Source organism: Macaca fascicularis, chromosome 3 (assembly GCF_037993035.2).
Source record: "Macaca fascicularis isolate 582-1 chromosome 3, T2T-MFA8v1.1".
In the NCBI taxonomy this organism is placed as follows: Eukaryota; Metazoa; Chordata; class Mammalia; order Primates; family Cercopithecidae; genus Macaca; species Macaca fascicularis.
In genome coordinates, this window is record NC_088377.1 from 51,472,346 (window position 1) to 51,490,941 (window position 18,596).

The 18,596-nt window shown below is 52.0% G+C and overlaps 1 protein-coding gene across 15 annotated transcripts in view; it reads right to left on the reverse strand.

The window, feature by feature from the left end:
• SRRM3 (serine/arginine repetitive matrix 3) overlaps positions 1 to 18,596 on the reverse strand; it is an 85,281-nt gene that overhangs the window by 23,709 nt on the left and 42,976 nt on the right. For 13 of the 15 annotated variants that reach the window (XM_045389638.2, XM_045389635.2, XM_065541758.1 and 10 more), the window contains exons 3-8: positions 14,659 to 14,760; positions 3,136 to 3,264; positions 2,973 to 3,053; positions 2,258 to 2,287; positions 1,754 to 1,816; positions 1,588 to 1,623 (exon numbers count right to left, since the gene is read on the reverse strand). In XM_045389638.2, the coding sequence (XP_045245573.2) occupies positions 1,588 to 1,623; positions 1,754 to 1,816; positions 2,258 to 2,287; positions 2,973 to 3,053; positions 3,136 to 3,264; positions 14,659 to 14,760 (441 nt within the window). Of the gene's footprint in view, positions 1 to 1,587; positions 1,624 to 1,753; positions 1,817 to 2,257; positions 2,288 to 2,972; positions 3,054 to 3,135; positions 3,268 to 14,658; positions 14,761 to 16,934; positions 17,217 to 18,596 lie in introns of those variants that run through there. The other 2 variants (XM_074034645.1, XM_074034655.1) reach the window with 2 other exon arrangements.

Here is an 18,596-nt window from a genome sequence, read left to right on the forward strand (position 1 = left end):
GGGGCAGTAGGGACTCACACTGATCCATAGATGCTGGGAGGCCAGGGGAAGATGAAAAATTGGGGACATTGGAGGGGCAGGATTAGGTGTTTATGTAGGCTTCTCCCTACTTGGCAAATTCCCACTGCAAGGAAGGAACTCCGGACTCTGCCCTTCCTCTGGGCTGCTGGGAGGGAGTCTGGCTCTGATGCCACCCCTGGAATGTGACTGCCCAACAACTTCCTTCCGACCTGACCTCTCCTCTCCTCTCCTCTCCTCTCCTCTCCTCTCCTCTCCTCTCCTCTCCTCTCTTCTCCTCTCCTCTCCTCTCCCTTTTCCCTTCCCTTCCTTTTCTTTTCTTTTCTTTTTTTTTTTTTTTTTTTTTTGAGACAGAGTCTTGCTCTGTCGCCCAGACTGGAGTGCAGTGGTGCCATCTCAGCTCCCTGTAATTTCCTCCTCCTGGGTTCAAGCGATTCTCCTGCCTCAGCCTCCCAAGTAGCTGGGATTACAGGCGCCCATCACCATGCCTGGATAATTTTTGTATTTTCAGTAGAGACGGACTATGTTGGCCAAGCTGGTCTCAAAGTCCTGACCTCAAATGATCCACCCACCTCGGCCTCCCAAAGTGCCGGGATTACAGGCATGAGCCACTGCGCCCAGTCTTTTTTTTTTTCCTGAGACAGAGTCTCGCTCTGTCATCCAGGCTGGAGTGCCATGCACTCCACTGCAACCTCTTGGCTCACTGCAACCTCCGCCACCCCGGTTCAAGCGACTGTCGTGCCTCAGCTTCCCGAGTAGCTGGGATTACAGGAGCTCGCCACCACACCCAGCTAATTTTTGTATTTTTAGTAGAGACAGGATTTAACCATGTTGACCAGGCTAGTCTCAAACTCCTGGCCTCAAGCTATCCGCTCGCCTCAGCCTCCCAAAGTGCTGGGATTACAGGCATGAGCCACCGTGCCTGGCTCAGGCTGTTTTCTGCTTTCTCAGCAACCCTCTTCTCCTGCATCACTCTGCCTCTGCCTGGAATCTTGTCTTTCACTTCCTCTTCCCTCCCCCAGTCCACCCTGAACAAGCCACTGCCCTGCTCAGAGCTCCCCCACGCTAGCCCCCAGCCCTTCTGGCTGGAGGATGCTCCATAACCTGGCAGTCAAACCTGTTGGGAGGCTAGCATCTGTCCCCGAGAAACTCTACCTCTAGCCACAGCTCCCCAACCCCGCCTCCTATCCATGGAGCCTTCCCAGCTCATGATGGAGGTCCTCCTGCCTGGCGAGCTCTTTCCCTGCAAATTCGGGGTCTTGGTGTTTCTGCTTGTCTAACCGGCACCTCTACAGACACACCCCTTGGGCATTGGACCTGCCATGTTGTCTAGAAATTCTTGGGGTCCCCACGTCATGGCTGATGCATGGGGCAGGTGAGGGTTGCAAACAGTTGGTTTTCCTGTTCCTCCTCCACTGCCCAGTCCTCCCAGCCTGGCTCTGGGAAGGAATCCTGGAGCTGAAGGACGGAGCCAGGTGGGACCCTCAAAACTGCCTCCCATCATTGCGTCATTTGGGCTTTGGTCCCTTAAGGGACCACTGACCGTGTCCTCTGCAAAGCACCGCTCACCTGTGCCGTCTCTTCCTCCGAGACCCAGAATCTGACCTGTAGGGCAATAAAGAAGTTCTCTTGAGCCTGCCTGGGGTGGCCCAGGGAGACCTATGAAGGACCACAGCCCTGGCCCTGGGCCCCACGGGAGGAAGAGGAGGCCCCAGGGTGGGGGCAGCAAGGGTACCTGTCTCGGCGATGCTTCTTCACACTCTTCTTCTTCTTTCGGAGGGGTGAGGAGCTCCCACAGCTGTGGACACAGGGAGGTGGGCTCTAGTGAGCTGGGGTGGGGGGTGGGGGGCTGGAAATGGCTGGAGAGGCTTGGGTGCTTGGGACATTGAAGCTGGAAAGGGAATTCCAGGCCATGAAGCCCAAGGTCCCTTGTACAGAGTGACCCGAGGCCCCAAGCGTCGCCAAGGTCCCTCAGGGTAGTTGATGGCGCTGCCTATGTTGTCCCCAAGTCACCCTTCCAGCCCACCCCTGGCATTGTAGGCAAAGATAGTTTCAAACCCAGAGGTCAGAGGCTCCAGTGGTGGGACTCATGGCCTCTGTAGGGGCAAAGCTTGCACCCTGGCGGTGTCCATGCAGGCCCTGAGGGTCCAGGCCTCTGGCATCTGGGGAATGGCCTTGGAATCTCTCCCACCCACAGACATCCCCTGCCCTGGGCCCAGCCAGCTGTGTCCCCACTGACCTGCACTCGGACTCCAGTCTCCTCTTTTTGCTGAGGGCAGATGCCAGGAAGAAAGGACAGACGGATGGATGGGGTTAGTTGGGGTCCCAGACACTTGCCATGGTCTCACAAAGGACAGGGGAGGGTGGACAGAGAGATTGGGGGATGGCAGATGAGGCCCCTCCTCCCCAGGACCACTCGCACTGGTGTTGGTGGGCACGGGACCCCTGGGGGAGGGCAGAGGGGGAATGGGAGCAGGTGCTCGTAACATACGGGCCGGGTCAGTGAGTCTGGCTCTGGGAGATTCAGTGAGAGGCAGGTGCTAGAGAAGGGCTCAGTGAGGGGCGGATCCCAGATAAGGGGAGGGGTCGATGAGGGGTGGGGCCTAGTGGGGAGAGGCGCTCGATGAGGGGCGGGTCCTAGAGAAGGCGAGGGGCTCGGTGAGGGGCGGGCCCCAGAGAAGGGGAGGGGCTCCTTGAGGGGCGGGACCTAGGGAAGGGGAGGGGCTCGTTGAGGGGCAGGGCCTAGCGAGGAGAGGAGCTTGAGGCCTGGGATGGGTTCAGTTACCTGGAGGACACTTAGTCGAGGGGCCGCATGGTGAGGGCGAGGGACGGGCTCAGAGAGGGGCGGGGCTCACAAATGCGGCATGGTTGGGGGTCCCCTGTGGGCCAGGGACTGGCACCTGGGGAGAGACCCCACCTCCTCCCTTCCCGCTCCGGCCAGGCGCGGCTCTCACCGGCTTCTCCGGTGGCTGCCTTTCTTTTTCTTCTTTTTCTTGGGAGGGGGCGATGCCGAGCTGCTAGACCAGTGCTTGGTCCTGGGGGAGAAGGGGCGGGGGTGGGGGCGGTGAGGGGGGGCAGCCCCGCGCGCCCCCCACCCCCGCCGCGGCGGCCGCTGACCTGTACCCGCGGTGGCCGCGGTAGCAGGCGGCGGGACAGTCACAGTCCACCGGGCCGTCGTCGTCGTCAAAGGGCGCGTACTCCAGGCCCGGCTCAGCGCCCTCGGTCAGTCGCGGGGTCTCCGCCACACTGCCGGCGACAGGGACGCTCACCACCTGTCTCGGGACGGCTTTTCTCCGCCCCTTTTCCTGGCGCGGGGGGCCTGACTTAGCCCCCCAAGTCTGCGGGCTGCTACCCAGCTGGAGGAGGGGCGAGGGGCACCTGCGGCCCCTGCCCTTACAGGGCTAGGCAGAGATTTGGGGAACCCAACGGGGCACATCCCCTACAGGTCCCCGACCTCACGGTACAATCTTTTGCAAAAAAGAAAGAGGGTATCCGAGCCCCTTATTTAGCCTGCACCCCTTCGAAGTTCCCACCATCTCAGTAAGCCCCCTCCTCTTTTTTTTTTTTTTTTTTTTTTTTTTTTTTTTTTTTTTTAATTTTGGAGATAGGGTTTTGCTCTGTTGCTCAGGCTGGGTTGCAGTGGTGGGATCATAGCTCACTGCAGCCTTGAACTCCTGGGCCCAAGCGATCCTCTCTCTTCAGCCTCTTGAGTAGCTGGGACTACAGGCGTGGACCCCCACCCTGGCTCATTTGAAAAATTTTGCAGAGACAGGGTCTCACTACATTGGCCAGGCTGGTTTCGAACTCTTGGGCTGGTTTCGAACTCCTGGCCTCAAGCGATCCTCCCTTTGATCTCTCAAAGTGCTGGGATTCCAGTCATGAGCCACCCTGCAGTCGTGGGTGGGGTGTGTGTGTGTGTGCCTACTCCTTATATGAGGCTACTTTTCCTCACTGAATCCCCTCCGTATCCCAGCCCCATTCATTGACCCTCCCCCTCAGTGAACCTCCCATTTGATCCCTGTGCCCCTAACCCTACTGTCCTATTCTGGGAACCCCATCCCCATCCCTCCTTTCTCTCACTGAACCCTAATTTCTCTTTTCTTTTCTTTCTTTCTTTTTTTTTTTTTTTTCAGAGTCTCACTCTGTTGTCCTGGCTGGAGTGCAGGGGCCCGATCTCGCCTCACTGCAACCTCTGCCTCCTGCAACCTCCTGCAATCTCACCTCTCTGCAACCTCCGCCTCCTGGGTTCAAGTGATTCTCCTGCCTCAGCCTCTGGAGTAGCTGGGATTACAGGAGCCCACTAATTTTTGTATTTTTGAGTAGAGACGGGGTTTCTCCATGTTGGTCAGGCTGGTATGGAACTCCCGACCTCAGGTAATCTGCCAGCCTCGGCCTCCCAAAGTGCTGTTACAGGCGTGAGCCACCGCGCACGGCGAACTCTAAATTTCTCAGAGTCCCTTCTTCCTGGCCTAGCTCCGCCCTCCCCGAGCCCCGTCTCAATGATGTGGGTCTTCCCTCACCTGGGTGTTCTGTCCCTGAGGCCCCTCCCGCTGGCTGAGTGCCTCCGTGCCCCTCTTCCCCTCCTTTCCTCCAGCCAGGCCTCTGTCGCTGAAATATTCATAGCCTCTCCTCGCCCTCCCCTCTGCAACCTCCAGGGGGCCCCGCTGCTCATCTCCGGCAGCAGGACTGTGCTCATCAATCAAGCCTGGTGGCAGAGGGTGGGGGCCTCCGATACTCCCTATCCATCTTACAGAACTCTCCTTTTAGCTCAGCAGGGACCAGACGCCTCCTGTCCCTGCTCCTGGAGCCCCAGCCAGCCTCTGCCACAGATGTTGGCTCCGTACAGTCTATTCTCAGAGCGCTTCTTTTTTTCTAGAGGTAGCTGGGCTCCGGGCAAGAGCCTGAGCTTTGAAGCTCCAGACAAGGGCTCATCCTGCACTGTCCTGAGTCGCCTTGTGACCTGGGGCCTGCCATGTCCCCCTGTGAGCCTATTCTCGAAGGTGAGAGTGATAACTCAATTCCAGGGCTGCTGGGAGAATTTGCTGAGGTCATAGGTGCTGTGCAGTTTCTTTTTTTATTTTTTATTTTATTTAGTTTGTTTTTTGAGACAGAGTCTCTCCCTGTCGCCGAGGCTGGAGTGCAGTGGTGCGATCACAGCTCACTGCAGCCTTGAACTCCTGGCCTCAAGTGATCCTCCCACTCCAGCCTCCAGGGAGGCTGGGACTACAGGAGCACACCACCACTCCCAACTAATTAAAATATATATATATATATATATTAATAGAGATGGGGTCTCACTATGTTGCCCAGGCTGGTCTTGACCTCCTGGCCTCAAGTCAGGAGGATTGCTCAAGAAATTCTCTTGCCTTGGCCTCCCAAAGTGCTAGGATTACAGGTGTGAGCCACCATGCCTGGTCTTTTTTTTTTTTTGAACAAGCCTGGAAGTGACCCTCCAGAGGCCTGTCTCCAGGGAGGTGGCCCCCACCTTCCATTTTTTATCCAAGCTGGCTCAGACAGTGCCCTCCCCCACCAAGATGGAGGCTTAGCCCTGGTTTCAGCAGAGCTCCCCTTACTCCTAAGTGCTATTCACCTGGCTCACTCCTTCCCACCCCCCCCCCCACAGCAATAGAGGTGAGGGCTTGGATCAGCAGCACATTAAGGACATGAGTTTTGGATTTGTCAGAGGCATGTGAACCAGAGAAACTCCATCTTGAATAAGGGCCGTATAAAATGAGGCTGAGACCTACTGGGCTACATTCCCAGGAGGTTAGGCATTCTAAATCACAGGATGAGATAGGAGGTCAGCACAAGATACAGGTCATAAAGACCTTGCTAATAAAACAGGTTGCAGTAAAGAAGACGGCCAAGGGCCTAGCGGGTAGCTCATGCCTGTAATCCCAGCACTTTGGTAGGCTGAGGCAGGCAGATCACCAGAGGTCGGGAGTTCGAGACCAGCCTGACCAACATGGAAAAACCCCGTCTCTACTAAAAACACAAAAATTAGCCAGGTGTGGTGGTGCACGCCTGTAATCCCAGCTACTCGGGAGGCTGAGGCAAGAGAATTGCTTGAACCCAGGAGGCAGAGGTTGCAGTGAGCCGAGATTGTGCCATTGCACTCTAGCCTGGGCAAAAAGCATGAAACTGGAAAAAAAAAAAAAAAGAAGCCGGCCAAGACCCACCAAAACCAAGACGGTGACGAGAGTGACATGGCAACATCAGGAAGTTACCCTATATAGTCTAGAAAGGGAGGCATGAATAATCCACCCCTTGTTTACCATATCATCAAGAAATAACCCTATAAATGGGCAACCGGCAGCCCTTGGTACTGAGTACTCCATACTCTGTCTATGGAGTAGCCATTCTTTTTTTTTTGAAACAGAGTCTTGCTCTTGTCGCCCAGGCTGGAGTGCAGTGGTGTGATCTCGGCTCACTGCAACCTCCACCTCCAGGGTTCAAGCAATTCTCCTGCCTCATTCTCTCGAGTAGCTGGGATTATAGGCACCTGCCACCACGCCCGGCTAATTTTTTGTATTTTTAGTAGAGACGGGGTTTCACCATGTTGGCCAGGCTGGTCTCGAACTCCTGACCTCAGGTGATTCCCCCACCTCGGCCTCCCAAAGTGTTGGGATTATAGACATGAGCCACCATGCCCTGCCTGAGTAGCCATTCTTTTATTCCTTTACTCTTTTACTCTCTCTTTTTTTTTTTTTTTTTTTGTGAGACGGAGTCTCGCTCTGTCGCCCAGGCTGGAGTGTGGTGGCACAATCGGCTGACTGCAAGCTCTGCCTCCTGGGTTTCCGCCATTCTCCTGCCTTGGCCTCCAAGTAGCTGGGACTACAGGAGCCCGCCACCACGCCCAACTAATTTTTTGTATTTTTAGTAGAGACGGGGTTTCACCATGTTAGCCAGGATGGTCTCAATCTCCTGACCTTGTGATCCACCTGCCTCAGCCTCCCAAAGTGCTGGGATTACAGGCGTGAGCCACCGCGCCCAGCCCTCCTTTACTCTCTTAATAAACCTGCTTTTGCTTTGCACTGTGGACTCCCCCTGAATTGTTTCTTGAGTGAGATTCAAGAACCCTCTCTTGGGGTTTAGATCAAACCCCTTTCCTGTAACAGATTCACAGAGTTTGAATCCAGGCATGACTAAGCTCTCGGTCATACCTATACATTGAGGAAAAGAACAGACCAGCTTTGAGGAGAGGATTAAGTAAGATGCTGTTTATGAGGCCTGGCCTGTGACTGTCATCCGGGAAGGGGTAGCTACTATTAAACAGAGGGGCCTCTGCTGCTACTTACACACCAACACCTCTTCGGGGGAGAAAAGACGCTGCAACACGGAAAATGAGACAGAGGGAAGGGAGGCAGGCCACAGCTACAGGGTGAAAGACACATTTTTAGGGAACCCACTAAGTGACTCTTTGAAGCCTGATTTTGTATTTTAAAAAATGTAACCAGGCGGGGTGTGATGGCTCATGCCTGTAATCCCAATACATTGGGAGGCCAAGGTGGGAGGATCTCTTGAGGCCAGGAATTTGAGACCAGCCTGGGCAACATAGTGAGACTCCTGTCTTTACAAAAAAAAAAAAAAAAAGCAGGGCACAGTGGCATGCACCTGTAGAGTCCCAGCTACCTGGGAGGCTGGGGCCAGAGCATGGCTTGAGCCCAGGAGTTTGAGGCTGCAGTGAGCTATGATGATGTCACTGCGGTCCAGCCTGGGTGACACAGCGAGACCCCATCTTTAAGAAAAAAATAGCTGGGCGTGGTGGCTCATGCCTGTAATCCCAGCACTTTGGGAGGCCAAGGCGGGCGGATCACCCGAGGTCGGGAGTTCGAGAACAGCCTGACCAACATGGAGAAACCCTTTCTCTACTAAAAATACAAAATTAGCCAGGCATGGTGGTGCATGCCTGTAATCCCAGCTACTCGAGAGGCTGAGGCAGGAGAATCGCTTGAATCCAGGAGGCGGAGGTTGAGGTGAGCCAAGATCGCGCCACTGCACTCCAGCCTGGGTGAAAGAGCGAGACTCCATCTCAAAAAAAAAAAAAAAAAGAAAAAAGAGAGAAAAGAAAAAATAATATTACCCAAATATGACAGGGTTAGCTAGCCTTGAGGGCATTCTCAAGAACTTCATTCAATTCCCAAACAAGTCCCAATTCCCAAGCTGTGTGATGCCTTGATGTCACACAGCGCATAGCGAGGTTTTTCTGGGGTGACAGAGGAGAGGCTCATGTCATCCCTTGGCTTGTGCAGAGCTGAACACCCCCACATTCCTTTGTTTAAACTTCTCTTTTCTTCTCCATGCTCCTCTTCCTGAGGCCGGTGGCGTCCTCCCTCCTATGCTCGTCCCTAAAATTCCCAACGCCCTCATCTCATGAAACCCCATCCTTCCAGGGCCCATTACCCCTACACAGGTCTTGAGCCACAAAAGTGCCTGACACATAAAACATAGCCTTTAGCAAAACTTAAGGGCACATTGAATATTGTGTGGGTGAGCTGGTAGGAGCAGGGAGCTTCAGTTAACACTGACACAAAAATGAGGAAGATTATTTACAAAATAAAATAGCCCAGGCTGGGTGCGGTGGCTCGTGCCTGTAATCCCAGCACTTTGGGAGGCTGAAGCAACTGGATCACTTGAAGTGAGGAGTTCGATACCAGCCTTACCAACATGGTGAAACCCCATCTCTACTAAAAATACAAAATTAGCCAGGCATGATGAGAGAAACCTGTAATCCCAGCTACTTGGGAGGCTGAGGCAGGAAAATCGCTTGAACCTGGGAGGCAGAGGTTGCAGTGAGCCAAGATCGTGCCATTGCACTCCAGCCTGGGCAACAAGAGTGAAACTCTGTCTCAAAATAGTCCAGTTTAGCCAGGCACAGTGGCCCACACCTGTCATCCCAGCAACTCGGGAGGCTTAAGTGGGAGTATTGCTTGAGACCAGGAGTTTAAAACTAGCCCGGGCAAGAAAACAAGACCCCTGTCTGCACAAAAAAACATGTAGATTAACTGGATGTGGTGGTGCATGCCTGTAGTCCTGGAGGGTTGACTACTTGAGCCCAGGAGTTCAAGGCAGCAGTGAGCTGTGATTGCATCACTGCACTCCAGCCTGGGTGACAGTGAGACTCCATCTCAAAAAAAAAAAAAAAAAAAAAAAAGATGAGCACAGAGTAGAGGAGCAGACACACGGTCTTGGACACTTCTGATACAGCCTGTCCCGAGAGTCCCAGGGATAAACATGGACCTGGGCTGAGGCTTCCTTTACTGGCTTTGTGCTGTGTGGGATCTCCCAGGGTTAGAATCCTAGACTCTCCTATCCTGCTTCTCCTAGATGATACTATCACTAAGAACAATGTCTTTTTGTTTTTTTGTTTGTTTGTTTGTTTGTTTTTGAAACAGAGTTTCACTCTTGTTGCCCAGGCTGGAGTGCAGTGGCACGATCTTGGCTCACTGCAACCTCCGCCTCCCAGGTTCAAGCGATTCTCCTTCCTCAGCCTCCGCAGTAGCTGGGATGACAGGCATGTGCCACCACGCCCAGTTAATTTTGTATTTTTAGTAGAGATGAGGTTTCTCCATGTTGGTCAGGCTGGTCTCAAATTCCCAACCTCAGGTGATCCACCCTCCTCAATCTCCCAAAGTGCTGGGATTACAGGCGTGAGCCACCGTGCCTGGCCATGTTCTTTAATGCTATTTATTTATTTATTTGAGATGGAGTCTTGCTCTGTCACCCAGGCTGGAATGCAGTGGCGCGATCTTGGCTCACTGCAACAACTTCCACCTCCTGGGTTCAAGCCATTCTCCTGCCTCAGCCTCCTGAGTAACTGGAATTACAGGTGCCCACCACCATGCACAGCTAACTACTGTATTTTTAGTAGAGTTTCACCATGTTGGCCAGGCTGGTCTCGAACTCCTGGCCTCAAGTGATCCTCTTACATTGGCCTCCCAAAGTGCTAGGGATTACAGGTGTGAGCCTCCGTGCCTGGCCTGTTCTTTAATGTTTAAAGAGTACTTCACAGTTCACAATCCCATTCATAGCTCCTCAATGATTTGCAGAAATTGCACCCCCTTCCATTTTGCAGATGAGAAAGCTGAGGTGCAAAGTAGAAAAGGAACATTCCCTATAATGTCAAGGTTTAGTAAGGCATATAAGTTGAGGCTAAGGCGAGAGGATCACTTGAGGCTGGGAGTTTGAGAGCAGCCTGGGCAACATAGTAAGATCCCATTTCTACAAATCAAATGACATGAGGCCAGGCGTGGTGCCTCACGCCTGTAATCCCACCACTTTGGGAGGCCAAAGTGGGCACATCACTTGAGGTCAGGAGTTCGAGACCAGTCTGGACAACATGGCTAAACCCCGTCTCTACTGAAAATACAAAAATTCGCCGGGCATGGTGGCACGTGCCTATAATCCCAGCTACTTGGAAGACTGAGGCAGGAGAATCACTTGAACCTGGAAAGCATAGGTTGCAGTGAGCAGAGATCACACCACTGCACTCCAACCTGGGTGACAGAGTGAGACTCTGTCTCAAAAACAAACAAACAAACACCTATATAAGTTCATCTAGCAACTGGCTTTGAGAACTCATGTGCAAATGACACAGCCCTTGAATGCGCTGGCTGACCTTCCCTGCTGGAGATGTAAGCTAACGTGAGGTCTTCCGGCTCACTCATCCCCTTCCCACTTGATAATTACTGTTGTGGGTGTGTGCTCTCTGAGTCCTAGATTTGTTTAATGTTTTATGCTCTTAAATTTTCATGTTTTCTTTTAACATTTATTTTTGTTTTTATTTATTTTTTGAGACAGAGCCTTGCTCTGTTGCCAAGGCTGGAGTGTGGTTGCATGATCTCGACTCAGTGCAACCTCCACCTCCTAGGTTCAAGAAATTCTCCCGCCTCAGCCTCCCAGCTCCAGAGTAGGTGGGATTACAGGCGTGTGCCACCACACTTAGCTAATTTTTTGTATTTTTAGTAAAGACGGGGGTCTCACCATGTTGGCCAGGCTGGTCTCGAACTCCTGACCTCAAGTGATCCAACCGCCTCAGCCTCCCAAAATGCTGGGATTACAGGTATGAACTACAGCTCCCAACCTTTTTTTTTTTTTTTTTTTAAATTTTTAATAGAGATGGGGTCTTGCTATGTTGCCCAGGCTGGTCTGGAACTCCTGGCCTCAAGCAATCCTCCCACCTTAGCCTTCCAAAGTGCTGCTGGGATTACAGGCGTGATCCACCATACCCAGCCTTAAATTCATGTTTGCTAACTAGTTTACTCCTGATCATGTCTGGGGAGTAGGCAGGGGAAGTTTTACCCCCTTGTGAAAACAAACTGAGCCCCACAGAACTGATCAAAGTGGACCCAGTCAGTCTGCTACAAAGGGACAAAGAGCGTGTGGAAGTGGAACACAGCTCCACAGAAGACGGGCGTCGGGCTGACCGCCATGGGCAGAGCAGACTGCCGATGGCTCTTCCTCATACCAGCACTTTCACTAATTAACTGGTCCTGTTTCCCATTAGCCAGGAGCACAATGGCCAACTGACAGATGAAAGGGCTCAGGTGTGGCAAGGGGGCAAGGAATCCAGGCAAAGGGTCCGCCCTCTCTGCTCATCACTTAGCCAGGCTGCCAGGCCTGCCAGGGGCCCTGGGTGGGGGTAGTGATGATAGAAACAGAGATGGATCCGGTCTCGAGCTTTTTCCTTTGCTTCTCAGACTGCGGGGCAACAATATGACACAGTCCATACTGACCCAGGCGCCAGGTGCGATGAGCACTTTACATGTATTAATCTTATTTATTTATTTATGAGATGGAGTCTTGCTTCATCACCCAGGCTGGAACCTGCCTCTGTTTCTGTTTTCCTCCTACTCTGGCCAGAGAGATGAGGATTAAGTGGGCTAAGGTGGGAAACACTTTACCCCTCACTATCCAGCAATACAGAAAGTCTGCAAGAAGGGTTTCCCTATTTCCCACTGAGGTCTGTCGGTTCCTACAGCGCTGCCAGCCTTTACGATGACTAAGGCCAGGCGTGGTGGCTCACGCCTGTAATCCCAGCACTTTGGGAGGCTGGTGTGGGTCGATCACCTGAGGTCACGAGTTCGAGACCAGACTGGCCGACATGGCAAAACCCCGTCTCTACTAAAAATACAGAAAAATTAGTGGGGCGTGGTGGTGGGCACCTGTAATCCCAGCTACTCAGGAGGCTGAGGCAGGAGAATTGCTTGAACCCGGGGGGTGGAGGTTGCAGTGAGCTGAGATTACACCACTGCACTCTAGCCTGAGCGATAAGAGTAAAACTCCATCTCCAAAAAAACCCAAAAATTAGCCGGGCCGTGGTGGCATGCACCTGTAATCCCAGCTACTCAGAAGGCTGAGGCAGGAGAATAGTTTGAACCCGGGAGACGGAGGTTGCAGTGACCTGAGATTATGCCACTGCACTCCAGTCTGGGCAACAGAGCAAAACCCTGTCTCAAAAATAAAAATAAAAATAAATAAATAAATAAATAAATAAATAAATAAATAAAGAAAGATGACTGCAACATGAGAATCACTCAGAAGCTCTGCTGGGATAGCAGAACAGCAAATTAATGAATATAATTAACTCCATTTTTGTTTAAGAGACTTTTACCCATTCCTGCATGTAGGCTAAGATTTTTTTTTATTATTTTATTATTATTATTTTTTGAGACGGAGTCTCACTCTGTCGCCCAGGCTGGAGTGCAGTGGGGCGGTCTCGGCTCACTGCAACCTCTGCCTCCTGGGTTCAAGTGATTCTCCGGCCTCAGCCTCCCAAATAGCTGGGATTACAGGCATGCACCACATACCCCAGCTAATTTTACTTCTAGCCAGAGAAACATGAGATGTTGGTGCTGGGCGGGGCAACTGAGGGTGAACAAGGGGAAGGCCCATCTGAGTGGATTCAGCAGCACTCCCTGAGCACACAGTGCCTGCCAGGCATGGAGCTCAGCCAGCCATAGCTGGACACTCCCAGGCACAGGCTGTGCCCACCCTCGTAATGCAGCCTCCTCCAGTGTTTGTATGATTTTGAGTGGTTCACAGTTCGCCTCTGATCTGAGACAATATTTGCCTTGCTATAACTTGCCTGTTTGATCCAAGGCCCACCCAGAGACCCAGAGCAAACCGGTGTTCCTCCTATCCTGTGACAGGAGGCAGAGGTGTGACCTCAGCAAAGCCATACACCTTTTTTTTTTTTTAGACAGAGTCACGCTCTGTCATCCAGGCTGGAGTGCAGTGGCGCAGCTCACTGCAACCTTCGCCTCCCAGGTTCAAGTGATTCTCATGCCTCAGCTTCCTGAGTAGCTGGGATTACAGGCCTGTGCCACCATGCCCAGCTAATTTTTGCGTATTTTGTAGAGACTGAGTTTCACCATGTTGCTCAGGGTGGTCTCAAACTCCTGAGCTCAAGCAATCCTCCCACCGTGGCCTCCCAAAGTACTGGGATTACAGGCGTGAGCCACCATGCCCAGCCTTACACCCTCTTTATCCACCAAGTCATTGGTCATGGTAGCAGTGGGATTTGGTGTGTGGGCTCTTACTTCCCAGAGTGTGTGCTTACTCCGAATTTTATTTTATTTTATTTATTTATTTATTTTTATTTGTATTTTTTTTGAGACGGAGTCTCGCTCTGTCGCCCAGGCTGGAGTGCAGTGGCCGGATCTCAGCTCACTGCAAGTTCCACCCCCTGGGTTCATGCCATTCTCCTGCCTCAGCCTCCCGAGTAGCTGGGACTACAGGCGCCCACCACCTCGCCCGGCTAGTTTTTTGTATTTTTTAGTAGAGACGGGGTTTCACTGTGTTAGCCAGGATGGTCTCGATCTCCTGACCTCATGATCCGCCCATCTCGGCCTCCCAAAGTGCTGGGATTACAGGCTTGAGCCACCGCGCCCGGCCTCCAAATTTTATTTTATTTTATTCTGTTTTATTTTTTGAGATGGAATCTCACTCTGTTGACCAGGATGGAGTACAGTGGCAGGATCTTGGTTCACTGCAACCTCTGCCTTCTGGGTTCAAGCAATTCTTCTGCCTCAGCCTCCCAAGTAGCTAGGATTACAGGCGTGCACCACCATGCCCAGCTAATTTTTCTATTTTTAGTAGAGACAGGGTTTGACATGTTGGCCAGGCTGGTCTCGAACTCCTGACCTCAAGTGATCTGCCTGACTTGGCCTCCCAAAGTACTGGGATTACAGGCTTGAGCCACTGTACCCTGCCCAAATTTCATTTCTATAGGAGGGAATCATTGGGGCTTGCCTGGGGTCACTTTGTCAGCCAGAGACAATGTTGGGCTCAGGGCATATCTGAGGTCTTCCAATTTGCAGCTCAGAATCCCCTGAGCTGAGATCTGGGCTGCCTCCCCCACGCCTCCCACTGCTGAGCCATAGGTAGGACCCAGGGTGGGTAGGAGGAGGCTGTCGGGCGTCGGTGATGTCCAGATGTCCCTGGGCCAGGCCAACATTTCCAGTGGGCAGAGTTCATGCCCTCCTCTCCTCCTCCTTCTCTTCTTCCTCTCCATCCCCTCACCTGAGCCCCAACCAGACCAAGCCACCTGAGGGAGCACCTGGACAGGCCCCTCTAGTACCCAGCTGCTGCCTGAGCCTGCACCCCCTCTCCCCCATCCGCACACAGGTAAGCACTCACATGTGGCCCCCAGGCCGGTCCTCCCTGGTGAGCACTCCCTCCTTCTCCATCAGCATCTGCCGGAATGTCCCCACTTTCTGCCGAATCTCCTCCTCCGAATACCTGCGGGGGCACAGAGAGGGTGAAGGGGCTGGTCTCCTGAATTTAGTTCCCTCTTTCCTGCCCCCCACTCAGCCCAGTTCCCCCCAACTCCTGGGTCACAAGCACACACTCCAGCTTGCAATAACCTGTCCAAGGTCACAGAGTACTGAGGAAGCTCAAGTTCATTGTACACAAGCCTGGCTGCGTGCAGTGGCTCTCGCCTGTAATCCCAGCTCTTTGGGTGTCCAAGGCAGGCAGATCACCTGAGCTCAGGAGTGCAAAACCAGCCTGGCCAACGTGGCAAACCCCTATCTCTACGAAAAATACAAAAATTAGCCGGGTGGGGTGGTGGGCGCCTGTAAATCCCAGCTACTCAGGAGGCTGAGGTAGGAGAATCCCTTGAACCCAGGAGGCAGAGGTTGCAGTGAGCCAAGATCATGCCACTGCACACCAGCCTAGGCGACCCAGAGACTCTGTCTCAAAAAGCAAACAACAGCAGCAACAAAACATTGTGCACCAGCTCAATCAACTAACCAAATAACAAACAGACAAAAGGAAAACTTGTTCCCAGAGGTGGGGAGAGGTGACCCCTTCGCCCCTCAGGTGAGGCTGAGCCCCTCCTCTGTACCTTCCTCCATCCCCAGGGTAGGCCTCCCTCCCACATCCAGACTGCAGTGGCTCTTTCAAGAATTTTAGGGGATGAGTGAGAATTTTGGCTTTGAGACATACACAGCCTTTTCTGCTGGCCTCCGTGACATCCAATCCTTATACAGCCCTGGGCGGTCCTCAAAGCACCCCCATTTCTGCAAGAGTAAGGCTGCCAAGTGGCTTGTGGGGGGGTTGTCGGGGGGCAAGGGGGAGTTTCATTGCTTCTTTCTGCTGCTGGCTTGGGGTAGGGGATGGCTGATGTCTGGGCCTCAAATGGAAGTCCCTGATGTCTCTACTCCCCTTCTCCTCTCACTATAAGCCCAGTCTCAGTCTAAGGATCAAAGTGCTGTTATCTACTCCTCATCCCTGCTCCCACTCCTGGGGTCAGTGGTCATTCTCTCTCACTGCTCCTCCATGACAGCCGCTACCTGGCCTTCCAGTTCCTCTGGGGTCTCTCCCTCCAGCCTGTGTCCACACTGCCCCTGGAGGTCTTTGACCATGCAGCCCTGGCCCTGTGTCTGGCACATAGCAGGTGTCCAGCAGCTGTTACTGAAGGGATCCTCTGACAACCTCGAAAGGCAGGTCACATTCCCACTTCACAGACATAGAAGGTAAGGCAAAGTGAATTGACTTGCCCAACCTCACAGAGCTGGGAAATGGCAGGTGCCAGGATTCAAAAACAGGACTGCTATACTCTTTGGGCTCTCCTTTTCATCACTGGCCCCCGTGGCTCAGCTAAGAGGCTTGACCTAGAAAAATATGAGAGCAGGGGATGCTCAGAGGTTGTGGTCACACTTGAGGCCTCTTTGTCCAGTAGCCAGATATCACCCTGGGGTCCCCAGCTTCTCCTAGCGAGATGCCCTGGGCATGGAGGGACCCTCCGTAGGCCTCTGAGTTGTTTCAACCCAACACTTCTATACACTTGTGTACACCTATACAACTTTTCTTTTCTCTCTCTCTCTTTTTTTTTTTTAATTTTTATTTTTTGAGGCGGAGTTTCGCTCTGTCGCCTGGGCTGGAGTGCAGTGGTGCGATCTCGGCTCACTGCAACCTCCACCTCCCGGGTTCAAGTGATTCTCCTGCCTCAGCCACCCAAACAGCTGGGATTACAGGCGCCTGCCACCATGCCCAGCTAATTTTTGTATTTTTAGTAGAGATGGGGTTTCAGCATGTTGGCCAGGCTGGTCATGAACTCCTGACCTCAGATGATCCGCCCAGCTTAGACTCCCAAAGTGCTGGGATTACAGGCGTGAGCCACTACACCCAACCACTATACAACTTTTCTAGCCTTAGCTTCTACATCTGTGAAATGGGAGCACAACCTGCCTTTCAAGATTGTCAGAGGATTCATGGTGGTGATGCCCTTATAGCACTTTGCACAGTGCCTGGCATAGAGTAGGTGCCCAACAAATGATAACAACTAAAGGCCCCAGACCTTTCTCTCTGCTCTCCCTGGGCTGTAGGTCATTGTCTTGGACAAAGAACATGGTGAGGGGGAGGTAGGGATGATTAATGGATATCAAAAAAATAGAATGAATAAGACTTACTGGCCAGGTGCAGTGACTCACGTCTGTAATCCCAGCACTTTGGGAGGCGGAGGTGGGCGGATCACCTGAGGTCAGGAGTTCGAGACCAGCCTGGCTACCATGGTGAAAACCCATCTCTACCAAAAATATAAAAAATTAGCTGGGTGTGGTGGTGCACACCCCGTAATCCCAGCTACCCAGGAGGCTGAGGCAGGAGAATCGCTGGAACCCGGGAGGTGGCGATTGTGGAGAGCTGAGATTGCACCATCACACTCCAGCCTGGGTGACAGAGTGAGACTCCATCTAAAAAAACAATAAAACAAAAACAAAGACAAACAACAACAACAACAACAAAACACCTACTGTTGGATAGCCCAACAGGGTGACTACAGTGAATAATAACTTAATTGTATATTTTTGAATAACTTAAAGAATGTAGTTGGATTATTTGTAACTCAAAGGATAAATGCTGGAGGGGATGGATACTTCCTCCTCCATGATGTGCTTATTTCACATTGCATGCTTGTATCAAAACATCTCATGTACCCTATAAATATGTATAACTACTATGTATATTAAATTTTTAAAAAAATTATTTAAAAATTTTTTCGGACCCAGCAAAGTTTTAAAAAATAATTTTAAAAAAATTAAAAAAGAAGACATAAAAAAAAAAAGACATGGTGGCAGCATGGGTCCAGCCCTCCCCACTCAGCCATCCATGAAAATGGTATGTTTTGTTTTTTCCTTTCAGAGATCCCATCTCTCTACTCCCTCCTTCCCTCTGCTCCTTCAACAAATATTTGCGGGATAGCAATTTGACAAGTATCTTCAAAAGCCTTTTTTAAAAATGAACACATGCTTTGATTCATAAATTAACTTCCAGGTTTACCCTGTGGAAATAATCATGGCAAAGATTTGACTCCTTGGATGTTTACAGTAAGATGGATGCCTCCCCCCTGTTTCAGGTTCAATGCTAGCGTTTGCATTTCCATAGCAACCCGTATATCCCAACTCCTGGCAGGTGGTTCAGGCTCCAGTAATTATCTGTTGGCTGGTCTGTATCCAACACTGGCCTGGAGTTTGCTGTGGGCAGGGGCCTTGTCTGGTTCCCAGGAGCAGTCCCAGCACCTGGCACCATGCCTTTCACATTGTGGCAGCCAGAAATTTGTGCTAAATGAGTGACTGGTGATGGAGAGGCATGGAGAGTTTTAAGATTGGATTTTCCTTTTGAAAAGATGGCTCTGGTGAATTCGTGGCTGGAGAAGAGGGAACTGGAGGCAGAAAGCTGGTATTGTGCTACCGCAGGGGTTCAGAAGGAGACAGTAAAGCCAGAGCAGGGAGAGAGGTCTTGAGGATGAAAGGGGAGAAATGGACAAAATGCCATCTAGGAGGGAGATGGCTTGGGAACCAATTGGTTGAGTCAGGGGGATGGGACTTGGGGACCAATTGGTTGAGTCAGGGAGTCTGGTTGGGTAAGAAGCACCACCAACTTCTTCTTCTTTTTTTTTTTTTTTGAGATGCAGTCTTGCTCTGTCACCGAGGCTGGAGTGCAGTGGCACAATCTCAGCTCACTGCAACCTCTGCCTCCCAGGTTCAAGCAGTTCTCCTCCTCAGCTTCCCCAGCAGCTGGGACTACAGGCAACCGCCACCATGCCCAGCTAATTTTTGTATTTTTAGTAGAGA